At 37.7% G+C, this 14,696-nt stretch overlaps 2 protein-coding genes across 2 annotated transcripts in view; one reads left to right on the top strand and one right to left on the bottom strand.

Moving 5' to 3' along the window:
• Window positions 1-14,696, bottom strand: part of PROS1 (protein S) — a 490,278-nt gene that overhangs the window by 187,141 nt on the left and 288,441 nt on the right. The gene's annotated exons all lie outside the window — the stretch shown is intronic.
• NSUN3 (NOP2/Sun RNA methyltransferase 3) overlaps window positions 1-14,696 on the top strand; it is a 30,422-nt gene that overhangs the window by 10,519 nt on the left and 5,207 nt on the right. Inside the window, exons 4-5 of the mRNA XM_050960708.1 lie at window positions 1,696-1,850; window positions 2,485-2,606. Of these exons, the coding sequence (XP_050816665.1) occupies window positions 1,696-1,850; window positions 2,485-2,606 (277 nt within the window). The remainder of the gene's footprint in view (window positions 1-1,695; window positions 1,851-2,484; window positions 2,607-14,696) is intronic.

The following is a 14,696-nucleotide window of genomic DNA, read 5'->3' on the forward strand; positions in this document are numbered from 1 at the left end:
ATTGCACAGAGTTGGCTAGACAAGAACATAAAGCAACCTCAGGATGTGTAGATGGTGCATAAAAGGGATGGGCCCAGGTTCATTAAGCAGAGTGAGAATCTTTGGAGAAGGGAGTACCTGTGCCAGGGGGTTGTTCTACACCTTAGCTGTGAGGGGATCAAATTGTTGGCAAAGGAAATGAATAAGCTTTAGGAGGATGATTTCAACCAAAAGAGAGTGACTGTTATGGTATACATAGGTCATATACACAGCCCGCTATGGTTCTTGTGGTGTCAGGAGGTCCTAAAGGCAAGGAAAATGAATGGGAGTGTCATAAACAGATAGTTAAGAGTTAATGTCTCTTTTACCTGTAAAGGGTTAAAAAGCTCAGTAAACCTGGCTGACACCTGACCAGAGGACCAATAGGGGGACAAGATACTTTCAAATCTTGGTAGAGGGAAGTCTTTTTCTTTGTGCTTTTTTGTGGTGGTGTTCGCTCCTGAGACTAAGAGGGACCAAACGTTCATCCAGGCTCTTCAAATCTTTCTGAATCAGTCTGTCATGTTTCAAACTTGTAAGTAATCAGCCAGGCAAGGCATGTTAGTCTTATGTTTGTTTTCTCAACTTGTAAATGTTTCTTTTTGCTGGAAGGATTTTTACCTCTGTTTGCTGTAACTTTGAACCTAAGGCTAGAGGGAGTTTCCTCTGAGCTCTTTGAATCTGAGTACCCTGTAAAGTATTTTCCATCCTGATTTTACAGAGACGATTTTTACGTTTTCTTTCTTTAATTAAAAGCTTTTTTTTTTTTTTAAGAACCTGATTGATTTTTCCTTGTTTTAAGATCCAAGGGGATTGGATCTGGACTCACCAGGGATTGGTAGGGGAAAAGGAGAGGGGATGGTTAATTCCTCCTTGGTTTAAGATCCAAGGGGTTTGGATCTGTGTTCACCAGGGAATTGGTGAAGCCTCCCAAGGCAACCCAGGGAGGGGAGAGTTTGAGGGGGACAGGGAGTGCGCCAGACACTGAAATTTCTGGCTGGTGGCAGTGTTACCAGATCTAAGCTAGTAATTCAGCTTAGAAGTGTTCATGCAGGTCCCCACATTTGTCCTCTAAAGTTCAAAGTGGGGGGAAAAGTCTTGACAGGGAGTATTGAGTATCTAAGGGCAAGAGCAGGAGGAAAATGAGATGCTGTTGCTTGGACCAATGCCTGTACATAGCAAGGTTTAATCTAAATGGGTAATTGTCATGGGTATAGTGCTAAAAATAAAAAGAGCAAGTGTGTTTATGTCAATACTAGTAGGTTACAGCCTCTGTTAGGTGAGGAATTGAAATGCTTTGGGAACATAAGATGAAGACCAAGCTTGTGATGAATTAAAAAATGACATGTACATTATCCTTATAGCAGTAGAAAGATCTCAGAAAAATACTCATACCACTGCTCCTTGAATATGGGTTACCGTTTTAAGTTTGTTTTACTGTGAAAGTTTTTCACTCTGTAGGTATTTATTACTAAATATTTATGGATCATCTTTTAGGAGCATTGTGACATTTTATTAGGGTTTATAAAAATCCATTAGAATTGTAAAATGTGCAGTAACATAAGCACATACATTATAATCTCTGACAATCCCAGGGAAATACTGAAATGTCTGTAATTGTAACTTCTAATATTTATAGAAATGTAAGAGCACTGATTCTAAGTAATTTGTGTTTAGGTCATCTTCACTGTAATGAGTATGATAGTCTGAGATCAAAGTGGTTGAAACAGACACTAGAATCCTTCATCCCAGAGCCCCTGATGAATTTAATTACTCTCTCTGAACTGGATGGGAGACAGATTGGAGACCTCCATCCTGAATTGTATGACAAGGTAGCACCATTATGTATTGCCAAGCTGATGGAATTAAAGTGATACTTTTATTGTTCTCCTCCTTCCCTTCCTACTGTAACCTGACCTGGTCTGTAGCTATTTGACCATATCCTGTGAAATGCTCATGAAGTGAAGATGAAACTTTTTATTTTAATGTTAAAACTTATTCTCCATTTGATAGTCCTTCTGATTTGTCTGGGAAGAGTCTACTGAGCTGACCACATGTTTTCTGCATACTTTAATCTTGAACTGAGACTTTGTGCATACGTTACATGATGTTGCTTATTGACTCATCCCACTGAATTATGAATAATACACAGCAGTTAGTACTCTAACATTTAAATAGGTGAATAAGCAAGAGATCAAGGGTGGGAGTTATTCAAATGGATGAGAATTATAATAATATTGATGGTATTCATGGTGCAGTAATTAGGGTGGGGGGTTTCTGGGAAATGCACAAAAACAGTAAAACATTTTAAATTGTTTTTTTTCATGCATCTAAAAAGCAAAAAATGATGCTTTAAATTTCTACAGAAATTATTTTCCAATACTTTCCAATCAGGTGCATTGCACAGATAGTTAACTTCTTTACAGTTAAAACTTTTGTTCATTCTTTTACTCATTGGCTGTACAGGTACTGCTGGATGCTCCATGTTCAAATGACAGAAGTTGGTTATTCTCTTCTGATATTCGGCAGGCTACACTTAGACTCCTCCAAAGGAAGGAGTTATCTGCTCTACAGGTACAGCTACTAAGGTGAGAAGTGGAAAGAAAAGCTGCTGAAGCCTTCTCATGATTAAATTAAATAATATTGTGGCAAGATTTGGTAACAACCAAATCCAAGTTTCATATGCAGTACTCCTTCCACTCGGTAAGTGCAGAATGTAGCATCGTTAAATTTAAAGGTACATAAGAGTTAATGTAGAGCTATTTAAATGTAGAACTGCAATATAAACACCAAGGTCCAAATCCTCAATTGACATACAGCCCATGCCACTCTGTTGACTTCATTAAGAGTGCATCTTCATGTAATAATTGGCCTCAATTGCAGAATGATTCAAAACACCCTGCTATGATACAGAAACAAACACAGGGAGCGCCTTAAAAGTTCATTGTGGCTTTAGAGGTATTTTTGATTCTGGTCGTATTCCACATTTTAAGCGGAGGTTTGAGTTTGGTTTATAATTGTTTTTAAAAAACATTTTCTAAAGCCTGTGTACCCTGCAAGAATCCCTTTCAGTGAAGTGGTCCGTACCCATGTCCAATAGTGGAAGTTCTGATCAGGCATTTTTCTCTGTTACTTTTCAGCAGAATTATCACTTGAAGTTCACTTTTAGGCTAATTTGATGACAAAAATGGCAGTCAGTGATGGTTACCACTAGAGTTGTCACACTAGATCTCAGATTGTTCTGCCTCTCTGTGTTATTTGGACTGTTTCCAGGAGGAGCGTAAGGGCCCAGTGTTGTCCACACTTACGCACACGAACTCCGTAGCTTTACCCATGTGAGCAAGTGTGTTTGCAGGATTGAACCATAAGTTTGTAGCTGTCTGTGTTGCTGCTGCAGAATTGTTACAGCTTTGCAGTGTTTGAGGCATATGCCTATAAATCAGAGGTTAAGCAGCAATACAAATGGTAGTGTTTATCACAATTTAATCCAAATCAGACTTGTTATATATTTTACTTGAAAAGGAATTTCATTCCTGTACAAGGTTCTAGGTCAGCAGTATTTAAAACTGAAGCCCGTTCTTTTTCCAGAGCATGCGAAACAGCAATGCAAGCTTCCCCACAATACCTGTGATACATGGGGGGTTGGAGGGGCGGTGGTAGCTCCCTTTGATGGACACCCAGCCAGCCAGTTAGTTGTAAAATCCCTCCTGGTCTGTTCTCTGCTTGCTTTACCCACAGTTAAAGAAAAGGAGTGGGCACCTGACCAAAAGAGCCAATGGGAAGGTAGAACTTTTTAAAATTGGGAAAGAAACTTTCCTTTTGTCTGTTGTTCTCTGGGCTTCAGGGACACGGAGCAGTAATGCTGTAAGAAGCTTTAAGCCAAGTATGCTTATAGATTATCAATTCATACCTGGAACCTACTTATCTGGAGCCTCGGATATGTAAAAAAATTAGGGAATGTCTAAAAAGACGCAATTGGGGTTATTTCTTATTGACTTGTGGATTCCTCTGTACTAACCCCAGATGCTTTTGTTTGCTTATTACCTTTAAGAGGAACCTCCAAGAAAACTAGTTTAAGTGCTTGATTTTCGGAATTGCTCTTTTAAAATCTATCAAAAGCCTAAGTTCCAGATGTATTTTCTTTCTTTTTGTTTTTAATAAAATTTACCTTTTTTAAGAACGGGATTGGATTTTTGGTGTCCTGAGAGGTTTGTGCATATGTTGTTTGATTAGCTGGTAGCAACACCTATTTTCCTTTGTTTTCTTTCTCAGCTCTTCCTGGTGGGGTGGGGTGTGTGTCTGAAAGGGCTTGAGGGTACCCCACAGGGAGGAATTCCCAAGTGCTCCTTCCTGGGTCCAAGGGTGTTGTTTTTTTTTTGCATTTAGGTGGTGGCAGCGTTTACCAACTCAGGGTCTGAGAAAAGCTATAATCTTGGGAGTTTAATACAAGCCCAGAGTGGCAAGTATTAATTTTTAGAATCCTTGCTGGCCCCCACTTTCTGCACTCCAGGTGACAGAGTGGGGATTCAGCCTTGACAATACCTTTCAGATTTGGTTTGACTATATTTTGTTGAAAAAGAAATAGTGCTGAAAGTTTATTATTTAGTTTTTGCCTCCAACCACATGAAAATTAGTATTTTTTTTCTATTAAAGCCTTTTGGTTTACTATTAATACGACTGTTGTCCTTGTATATGTGTTATAGAAAATAATTTTTAAAAGCTGGAACAAACAATTAAATAATGCAATACGGTATAATAAATGAACATGTTTTTGGAGATGGGTTAAAGAAGAATTATTTTTCTTTCCAAAAAATAGTTTCTGCAGCTGTATGTTGTTTTATAGCTATTGAGCAAACACTAAACTTTTAAATGCGCACAATGATTCGCTTCAGAAGTATCCAGCTGTCAAGGCAAATTGAGAGAGGAATAAAGTAATGTTTTTTTTTAAAGAGTGTTTTTTATGGAAGGCTCGATAGGAACAGTGTAAAATACTTTTGCATGACTTTCAGAGAAAAAAGGCCTCCCAGAAACCTATGATTGATAACAGAAATATGAGTGTCTTATTGCAGTAATGCATCATGTCACCCATTTCCTTTGAAGAAATCAGTCACATTTGAAACACTGACCTCCTTCAGTTTTCTCTTTTCAATATTTGACATGTAAAATCTAATTTGTGAACTTCTAGCAAAAGGAAGCATACATCATTCACTGAAATTTTCCAGATTTGTATAAATCATTCTGGATTATAATCCTGATGTAGGAAACTCTTGACAGCAGGAACCTGGTTTTTAAAAAGGCAAGCCAAAAAAGTGCCTGTCACCCCAAATAATATTTAATACAATTATCCTTAAATCTAGAAGAGAAAAACATCACATCTGCTGTGTGTGCGGTGAACTAGCCTCAAACAGTAGCAGCAACAAAAATTTGGATTTGTGAGGACAATATATTTTTGATCTGAATGTTAATATAGCTTTCCTTCCAATGGGCTCAATAAGACTGTAAATTCAACAACGTATGCACTGTAATTTTTCACTTGTCTGGATTTTGGAATTTAGGGAGTAAATTGTTTTTATTAGGCTCCTGTTGTCAGGAGTATGTCAAGGATTAAGATTCAGCGAGGTATTTAAGCATGTGCATAGTCCCAATGAGCTCAGTAAATGGTTTAATAATGCTTTGGATTTCTGTAGTATCTTTTATCTCAGGATGCTTTACAAACACGAATTCTCACAACACCTCATCAAGAAAAAGGATGAAACAGTGTCAGGGAGAAGCTAAGTGACTTGTGCAAGGTGGGTCAGCAATTCAGTGGCAGCAATAATAATAGAATACAATTCTACTCACTGTCAGTTACTGCTCTGATGGCCTGTGCGTGATAAGATTGAGGAACATAAGAATAGCCATTCTGGGTCAGACCAAAGGTCCATCCAGCCCAGTATCCTGTCTGCCGACAGTGGCCAATGCCAGGTGCCCCAGAGGAAGTGAACCTAACAGGTAACGATCAAGTGATCTCTCTCCTGCCATCCATCTCCATCCTCTGACAAACAGAGGCTAGGGACACCATTCTTTACCCATCCTGGCAAATAGCCATTAATGGATTTAACCTCCATGAGTTTATCTAGTTCTTTTTTAAACCATGTTATAGTCCTAGCCTTCACAACCTCCTCAGGCAAGGAGTTCCACAGGTTGATTGTGCTCTGTGTGAAGAAGAACTTCCTTTTATTTGTTTTAACTGAGTTCAAATCATGGCTCTAACAGAGATTTTACCATTGATCTTGAGCAACTTGTTTAAAGTGTCTACCTCAGTTTCCCTAACTGTAAAACAGGGATAAATACCTATCTACTTCAGAGATTTTATTAGGATTAATTAGTTCTTTGTAAAGGCTGAACGTTTACTTTGTTTAGCTGTAATTCTTAAATATAGAAGGAAAGAGAATAACAACAAAATGGATGAAATGCAAATGAAATAAATTAATATTGTCAGTCAAATTTGGCCCAAAATTTGTGATTTTAAAAAAAATCAACTTTCAAGTTAAGGTATAGAAATGCAGAACCAAACAATTGTAATTCCTCCTTGTAGTAACAATTGTGATGACTGTACAATTATGATTACTGTATAATAGTGTTTGCAGGCCCAGATTAGATTGAACTGGTTTTTTAAAGGCAAATTTGATATTTTCCCTCTTTTTTGCTTTATGATGTCATTGCACAGCAGAGCTAAGGTGGTTTGGACCAAAATTGATTGGCAATACTTTAAAAAATGTAGCCAGTGCTCAGGATTTCAGTGCATTTTAACTAGATTGGACGCGTGAAGAGTCTGCATTATTCTGATGGTTTGATACAGAAAAATGTTTTGACACAGAATGCTAAATTTCTTAAAGGCCTTATTTTAATTTTAAGTCACTCATTGATTTATTTGTAAACTTTTGGAATATTCATCTTTTACTCAGAGTAAGAGGTGAAATTTTGGAGAGTACACACTGTATTCTTTGTATGTAATGAAGTGCTTGAATTGTTGTACACAATTCAACCTTAACTATGGAGCTGTGACAGGTACTCCATAATATGTATTTTTATTATTACTGTTGTGCAACTGAAGTGCTGTACTGCAGTATTGTGTATGTGCTTGTGTGTATATATAACTTCAATTTTGCTATGAATATTGGTAATAATACGGTAATTGAAATGGTTTCGGTTAGCATCTCTTTTTGTAAGCCAGGAGGCTTACAAAAAAATAATAAAAATGAGTAAGTGAATTCAGAAAAATAGGGAATTAATAGCATTAGTTAAACCCAGGTGCAAATAGGTAGCTGCTGCACAAGCTTCCTCAGAAAGCTTCTGGTCCATGTTACTCTTGCTGCTTCAGTCCTAGGCTTCTCCTGAGCAGAAATTGCTGATCATGCAGCCGCACTACATGATGGCTTAGAGATCTACACAAATGGGTGGACTAGGATGAGCTCACCATTTGCCCTTGTGTCATAAGATAGGCTTTTCAGTGCAGTTCTCCAGGTGACTAGCTAATACGGTAACCTAATATGCCACCTAACCTGCACTGTCCCCTTGAGTCCAGCCTTTTGAAAATATTCCTTCTTCTGAGAGAGAGTGAACAGACTACTACTTGTCAAAACACAGCTATTATATGTTTATCTACTTTTGCCAGCAGTTGAAAAATAGTGATGTGGTCTCACTAAAGAATTGATTCATTTTTAATGAAAAATGGCATTTAATATGTAGTAAATGTTGTACATTACCAGACATATTTCCCCCTCAAAATTTCTAGGTTATTTGCACGTTTCCATTGAGGTGGTGAATATGCTTAACATGATTGGAAATAAACTGCAGTGCTTCTTTCCATTCATTTTCATTTTTTTATCATGATTTCCTTTCAGACAGAGGAGAGATGGATTTTCTGTCTCTATGTGAATAGGTAAAATACCTTATTTTTTACTAGAGCAGCATCCAGTAATGCAAAAAAGATTGTTTTAATTTCTTACCTTTTTTTCTGGGAGTTATAATTCACTCATTTTATTGCTTTGGGCAGTACAAGGTACACAGATCACTATACAAGGTCCTAACCCAGGTGAATTTTCTCTTGATGCTTTCTTTAAACTTAAGAGAAAAACAAGACTCTTTTTTTCACTTTCACATTTTTTTTGAAAGCCTCTTGTTTAAAAAAAGAAGTCTTGCTATTTATTGCTGCCTTCTGGTGTTTTCAAAGACAGATTGAACTCTTCTTCCATATGTTGCTAAAGAGGGTCTGATTTTTCTGATTACATGTTCAGTAGTACAGTAGAACCTCAGCATTATGAATGCCTTGGGAATGGAGGCTGTTTGTAACTCTGAAATATTCTTTCCAAAGTTTACAACTGAAGATTGACTTAATACAGGTTTGAAACTTTGCCATGCAGAAGAAAAATGCTGCTTTTAACAATCTTAATTTAAATGAAACAAGCACAGAAACCGTTTCCTTGTCTTGTCAAATGTTTTTTTAAACTTTTCCTTTATTTTTTTAGTAGTTTATGTTTTACACGGTACTGTACTGTATTTGCTTTTTTTAAATCTCTGCTGCTGCCTGATTGTGTATTCTTGGTTCCAAATGGAGTGTGTGGTTGATTGGTCAGTTTGTAACTCTGGTGTTCATTAACTCTGCGGTTCTACTGTATCCACTTCACACAAGACTTTCCTCGCAGTTATTTGTCCCTCTTTAGTCAGATGATGGCTGTGGTCCTCATGCACTAAGACACTTAAGCATGTCCTTAATTTTAAGCAAATGAGTAGTCCCCTTGAAGTCACCTTTCATTCAGTTAACCAGATAAGGTCTTATTGCCAGTGGGGATTTGCTCTTATTTTAGCCATCAGCAGCAACCTGTCATCAGTGTGTTTGCACCAGCAGAAACCCCAGTGTAGCCAGGGTAAAACTCCTATAAGTAACAATTAACAGTAGTGAATTTACTCCAGAAAATAAATTTATTTCACAAAGTCTGTATCTCAGTGGTCTGAGTAGCTCAAGAGAGCAGCAGTTGGATACAGGGCTCTTCACCTTTAGCTCTTCCATTCAAGTCCAGCTGAAGTCAGTAGTGACCGTACACCGTTACCTCGATATAACGCCACCCGATATAACACGAGTTTGAATATAACGCGGTAAAGCAGTGCTCCAAGGGGGCGGGGCTGCGCACTCTGGTGCATCAAAGCAAGTTCGATATAACGGTTTCACCTAGAACGTGGTAAGATTTTTTGGCTCCCAAGGACAGTGTTATATCGAGGTAGAGGTATATTACTATATAAAGACCTCAGTGATGTGCGTAAATAGGAATTGGTTAATTCCCTAATGAACAAGTGTGTGTTTATGTCACAAAAATATCATACTTGGCATTAATTTGACACTGTTGTTAGTCTCAGCAGAGAGGCCAAGAACTGGGGAGTGAACAAAATTTATGGGGTATGTCTACATAATTAAAAGCTCGGGGACCCTCCGACCTCGCAGGGTTCTAGAGGCCAGGTTTCAGCTCAAGCCTGAATATCTATACCACAGTTAAACAGCCCATGAGCCCGAGTCAGCCAGCAGGTGCCAGCCGCGGGTTTTTAATTGCCATGTTGACATACCCGTGGTTGTCAGCGGTGGAGTTTCAGTGCACGGATAGGGCACATGGGCAGGATTGTACTGTGGAGTTTTCAGTCTTCTGGGGTGTCAGTTTGCTGCTTTTCACCAGTCCTACGTTTAGTAGAAAAAGAGAAAAGAATGGAAGGTTAGCATCTTTGTTTTTCAGTATGAAAAGACTGAAAAATCTAGTTTATCTTTATAAACCGTAACTTTCACTGTAAGTGAAAACTGACTGCATAGCTAAGTGGTTACATATGAAATTTTCCTATAGAAAACCCTAACATCCATCGTTAGAGTGGGGTTTTCAAATGCCCTTATGTGGCTTAGAAGCATAAATAACAAGTAGATTTGGTCAAAAGTCGGCATTTCTCATCTGTGGGAAATTCGAAAGGGGAAAACTCATTTCATTTTGGAACAAAGGGTAAAAAAATTAAAAATATCTGATGGAAGGGAAAATTCCCCCAAATTTCATTTTGAAATAATTAAAACTGTTTCAAAAATTTCTAAACAAAATTGACCCTCGGCGCCCAAGCTCAGATTTCTGACTCAGCTGCTGTTCTCAGGGCTTCTGTGCTCCAGTAGAGGTGCCATGGAGCAGGGAGCCTGGAAGACCTGTGGTCCCTGAGTCCAGGGAAGTCCATATGGCAGGACTACCTGGAGCTGGGGACCCTGGCAAGAAATCAGACAAGTTTGTGGCAGAGCCCTGCACGTGTTTCATTAGAATTTCATTGAAATTGATGTTTCTGTGAAATATTTTGTTTTTGACAAATTGTCATTTTCTGAGGAAAATCTGTTTTGTCAGAAAATTCCTAACCAGCTCTAACTCCCTTTGGGGCTTTTTAATATCCCACCTGTAGTACTGCTTGGGATAATTAGGGCTGCAGGATGAAGTTCTTAGGAGATTTTGAGAGTCTTTTGTTCTCCCTTCCCTCATAGAGGACGTGCTGCTTGGACTGTAGACAAACATGGTGTTTTTTAGTTAGTGAACTAAGTTGTTGGCATAAAAAAGAACATTCATTCAGCTCAGGCATTTGCAAGTTTGCAAGAGAAGAAGCCATTTCCATTACGATTACATGACTTAGAGTATTTAAGTTTTGTGACTGCGGCATATGTGGAATGCCTCCTGCTGGTGGAGTCTGTCTTGCTAAAAATAGCATTGCCACTTGTAATAATGGCAGCATGGAAACTCAGAGTGGGAACTTGCAAACCAGGTGCAACATTTAATATGGAAATAAAATATATCTGAATGTTACACAGCTGATTGTTACAATTCTGATGGCTAAACCATCATGGGAACAAGAAGGAAACTGGTAGTAGCTTCTGTATTTCTGGTGTTGTAAATGACATACAGTAGGTCTCTGTTAGCAAGAGGATCATCCCCAGGTCTTGCCTCACAGTAAGAGGGGCCTGTTGTCTTTCAAAGTGTTCAGGCTGCAGGGGAAAGCAAAACAGGTGAGATTTTCCTTTAAAAAATTGCTTGATATAACTCCTTTTTTAAAATCTTAATTATTGTTTGGACTGACATTGTCTCTGTATGACAAGAAAGCTCACTATGATAAGGAGAGAGGAAAGCATAATGCTTGGAACACAGAGAGAATATTTGTACTGATGTCACGCCATCCCCATGCCATGCTGTCATCACAATATATTGTGAATTAGGTATTGTAGACACAGGGAATTCCCCTCACCTTGACAGCTTGATTTTGGACATGACTCTGGGATGACTGGGCTCAGTCTGATTTTTAAAGAAGGGGAGGGGGAATTCCATGATCTAATTCATCTCAAATGAGAAGAAGTGTGGATGAAAGTAAATGTGACTTCAGATTCTTTGCTGCATGAATAGTTTAGAAGGTTTGCTTTTTTTTTCCCGGATCAAATCCAGAAAAATCCATTTTCTGCTTAGTAACCAAAAGATGGCACTGTTGAAATGTTACATTTGTTTTGTAACTTGCCCTGAAACCCATATAATCTTTCTTTTAACACTGAAAATGGTTAAATTAGTGATATAATTAATGCTGACCCTTCCAAAAAGATGTAGAACATATAATCATGCACAGAAAGAGCCGTCTGGGGACATGGGATTGGTAATACGAAATACTATACCGGTATTGTTTTGATATCCACTTATATGTCTGTTTTATAAAAGGCTGGGTTTGTAATGCCACTTTTTAAAAAAGGGATAAAATGGCAACCTATCATGTTGTTTAATTTACTTTTACTGTGCAAGACCCACTTTTTGGCATTAGTTAACTCCAAAGTTTTTGTGACATTTAAGTGTTTCAAAGTCATTGAATGCATGTCTGTACAACAGATCTTTTTATTTTTTGAGATACTGAAATAATCTTATTGCTCTGTTTTTCTTTTTCATTTCTAATTTAATTTTTAAGTGTCAGTTTCCTCTCCTGTTACATTTAATGTGACTCTTGAGACTTCAAACAAAGAAAACATTAAGTATGCGTTAGAATACATTGTAGTATTTCAAAATCACATCCAACAACCCTGCCTGGCAGGAGGTCAGATTAGATGACCTTAATAGGACTTTTCCACCTCTGACTGCTGTAATTCAATATGCATGTTAGTAAATCTGTTCCCAAAGAGATATTCAGTAAAAAATGAGTGATAATGAATTCTTTGTAAATGCATAATTTCTGCTATAGGGAAATTTACACGCCTCTTAATTGCATTAGAGTTGTATCTGGGTTTGCTAAACATTCATCTGAAAAATGGTATACAGCTATGCCCTGACTATTACATATGTCTGTCTTGGAAATATTTTAATTATTTAAAGATGAATTTAATTATCCAAAAGTGTTGATATCACTATTTAAGCCATGCATAGTGTGGGCAAACATCATGCAAACTTCCACAGACATATCTACCAGTCCCCCTCAAATCTATTTTGCCATGTCCCAGTCCTTTAGTGATTGAAAACATTATTAAACATTTGTGAGTATTTGATATCACAGTGAATCCCATAAATTGTACTAATCCGATATCTCGTAAAGTACCACATGACACCCAGGGAAGGATTTATTTTTGCCTTTGAACATTTTATTTTCTTTCTCAGTGCCTCTCTTCCCTTCCTTCTTGCCTCATCCTCCTCCTGTTATAAAACCTAATGGCATTTTTTGCAGCTTCTTTTCCTATACACATACAGATGTGCATTATCTGCCTGAAAGTCCTAGCTACCTGGAAGAGGATATCTCGAAATAGGCCTGGAAATTGTGAATGAAGCCTGTTAATGGATAAAATCGAGCCTCAGCAACTTACCATACTACTTTTTTTTAGCATCCTAAATATAGGTACATTTCCATGCTCAACAGCTTGTTAGCCTGTGAAGCCCCCAAAACCTGATTCTTCTGAAGCGGTGTAATTATTTTAGGCACCTACTTGGCAAACAGGGAAGCTTCTTTTGCAGGCTGCTGTGCAGGTCATCTTTTGATAGCGGTGATTTGTTAATAGGCATTTTAATGTTAGTACTACTAACAGTTTCTCTTGTCTATAAAACAAAAATGGGGATTATGTTTATCAAAAGTACTACAGAGTCTCCCGTTAACAATTGCCCATACTTGTTAATAAGCAGTCACAGGTGTCTTTCTTATGACTTTTTAAACAAATAGTCTTACAGGAATGTATATTGGATTACTTTAAAGTTTAGGTCAAAATAAGGCTTAAAGTATCAGTTGCTCCTGTACTGAACTAGGGCTTCAATATAAAGAAGTAAAGCTTTAATTCAAACCATTTCAATTGTGTGCAAATTACTAATACTTTTAATCCAGTATGGTGAATACATGAACTTGGATTTAAATTTTTGAAAACACATTTAGTGTAACTAGTTTTATCTTTTAATAGTTAAGTTTTACTGAAGATTGACTTATGATGCATTAAGAAATATAATTAAAGGAAATTGCGTTGCTAGGAACAAATATGGTCACAGTTTGATGTTTTAAAGCAATGTACTTCAGTTTCATTTTCACCAAAGTATTTTTAGGGCCCTTCAGACATTGCTTCCATTTTAATCAGACATATTTTGAAATAAGTAGTAGATGTATAAGTGAACTATGCTATTACGTTTGTAGATATAGAGCCCATTTCTTAAATGTGCAGAGCACCTCATGACAAGTGACAAGTGCCTTCAGTGCCTTATTTTTGATCAGCCATCGATTGTATTAGGAGTTGAGGGCACTGAGCATCTGACAGGACTGGATTTTTAATGACTGAGTTCTATGTGAGCAATTATAGGCTGTATCAATCTCCCTTTAACCTTATGGTGTAAAGAAATCCTTTTAGATTCTTGAACCTAGATCATGATGTAAGAATTAAAAAACTTTCTTTATTTTGCAGTTTGACCATTTTGGGGCCCAATCCTGTCAAAATTCAGAAGCTAAGAGTGCTCAAAGCTCGTTTGTTTTTGATGTGAGATTTCCAAGACTTGCTGCGGGAGGTTATGTTGGTCATTCCAAAGGTGCTGCTCTTTCCTTTGAATCATCTTTGAATCACTGCTGCAGCCTAATATTCTAGGGGCACTGTGCTTTTTGGCAAGGTCCTGACCATTTGCACTTGTGAAAGGTGTTATGGGATCTTTAATAAGCGTAGTAGTGGTAACCCTGTAGTTATGGCCAAATCCCTATTTGGTATTTGTGTTTTATCTACTGTAAATTCTTCCTGCAATTTCAGCCACTTATGTTTTTTCCTTTCCTAAATTGCAGTGTAGTGTTCTTGCTGTACTGTTAACAGCTGGTGTCATCCCCTCATAGCTGTCTGCATTTCTGTGCTGGGTGAAGAGATTTCTGCATATTTAAAGTTAGTGAGTCACTTTGGGATTCTCTAGGAAGAGAGGTGCTATATAAATGTAAGAGACCCTGTATGTTTAGCAATGAAAACTCATACATTTGTGGCTTGATGATAATCTGAGTCACGTGGCTTTGCACATCTGGAAAGCTTTGTCAGGGAGAGGGGATATCTACTTCTGTGAAATTGGGTACAGTAGATACTTTTTTCAAGATGAGGGGAATGTTTCCCAACATATACTGCCTCCCCAGTCAGAACTTCGCCCTTTCTTTCCGTTTTAGAGGTTTAA

The sequence above is a fragment of the Gopherus flavomarginatus genome, chromosome 1 (assembly GCF_025201925.1).
Source record: "Gopherus flavomarginatus isolate rGopFla2 chromosome 1, rGopFla2.mat.asm, whole genome shotgun sequence".
Classification (NCBI taxonomy): domain Eukaryota; kingdom Metazoa; phylum Chordata; order Testudines; family Testudinidae; genus Gopherus; species Gopherus flavomarginatus.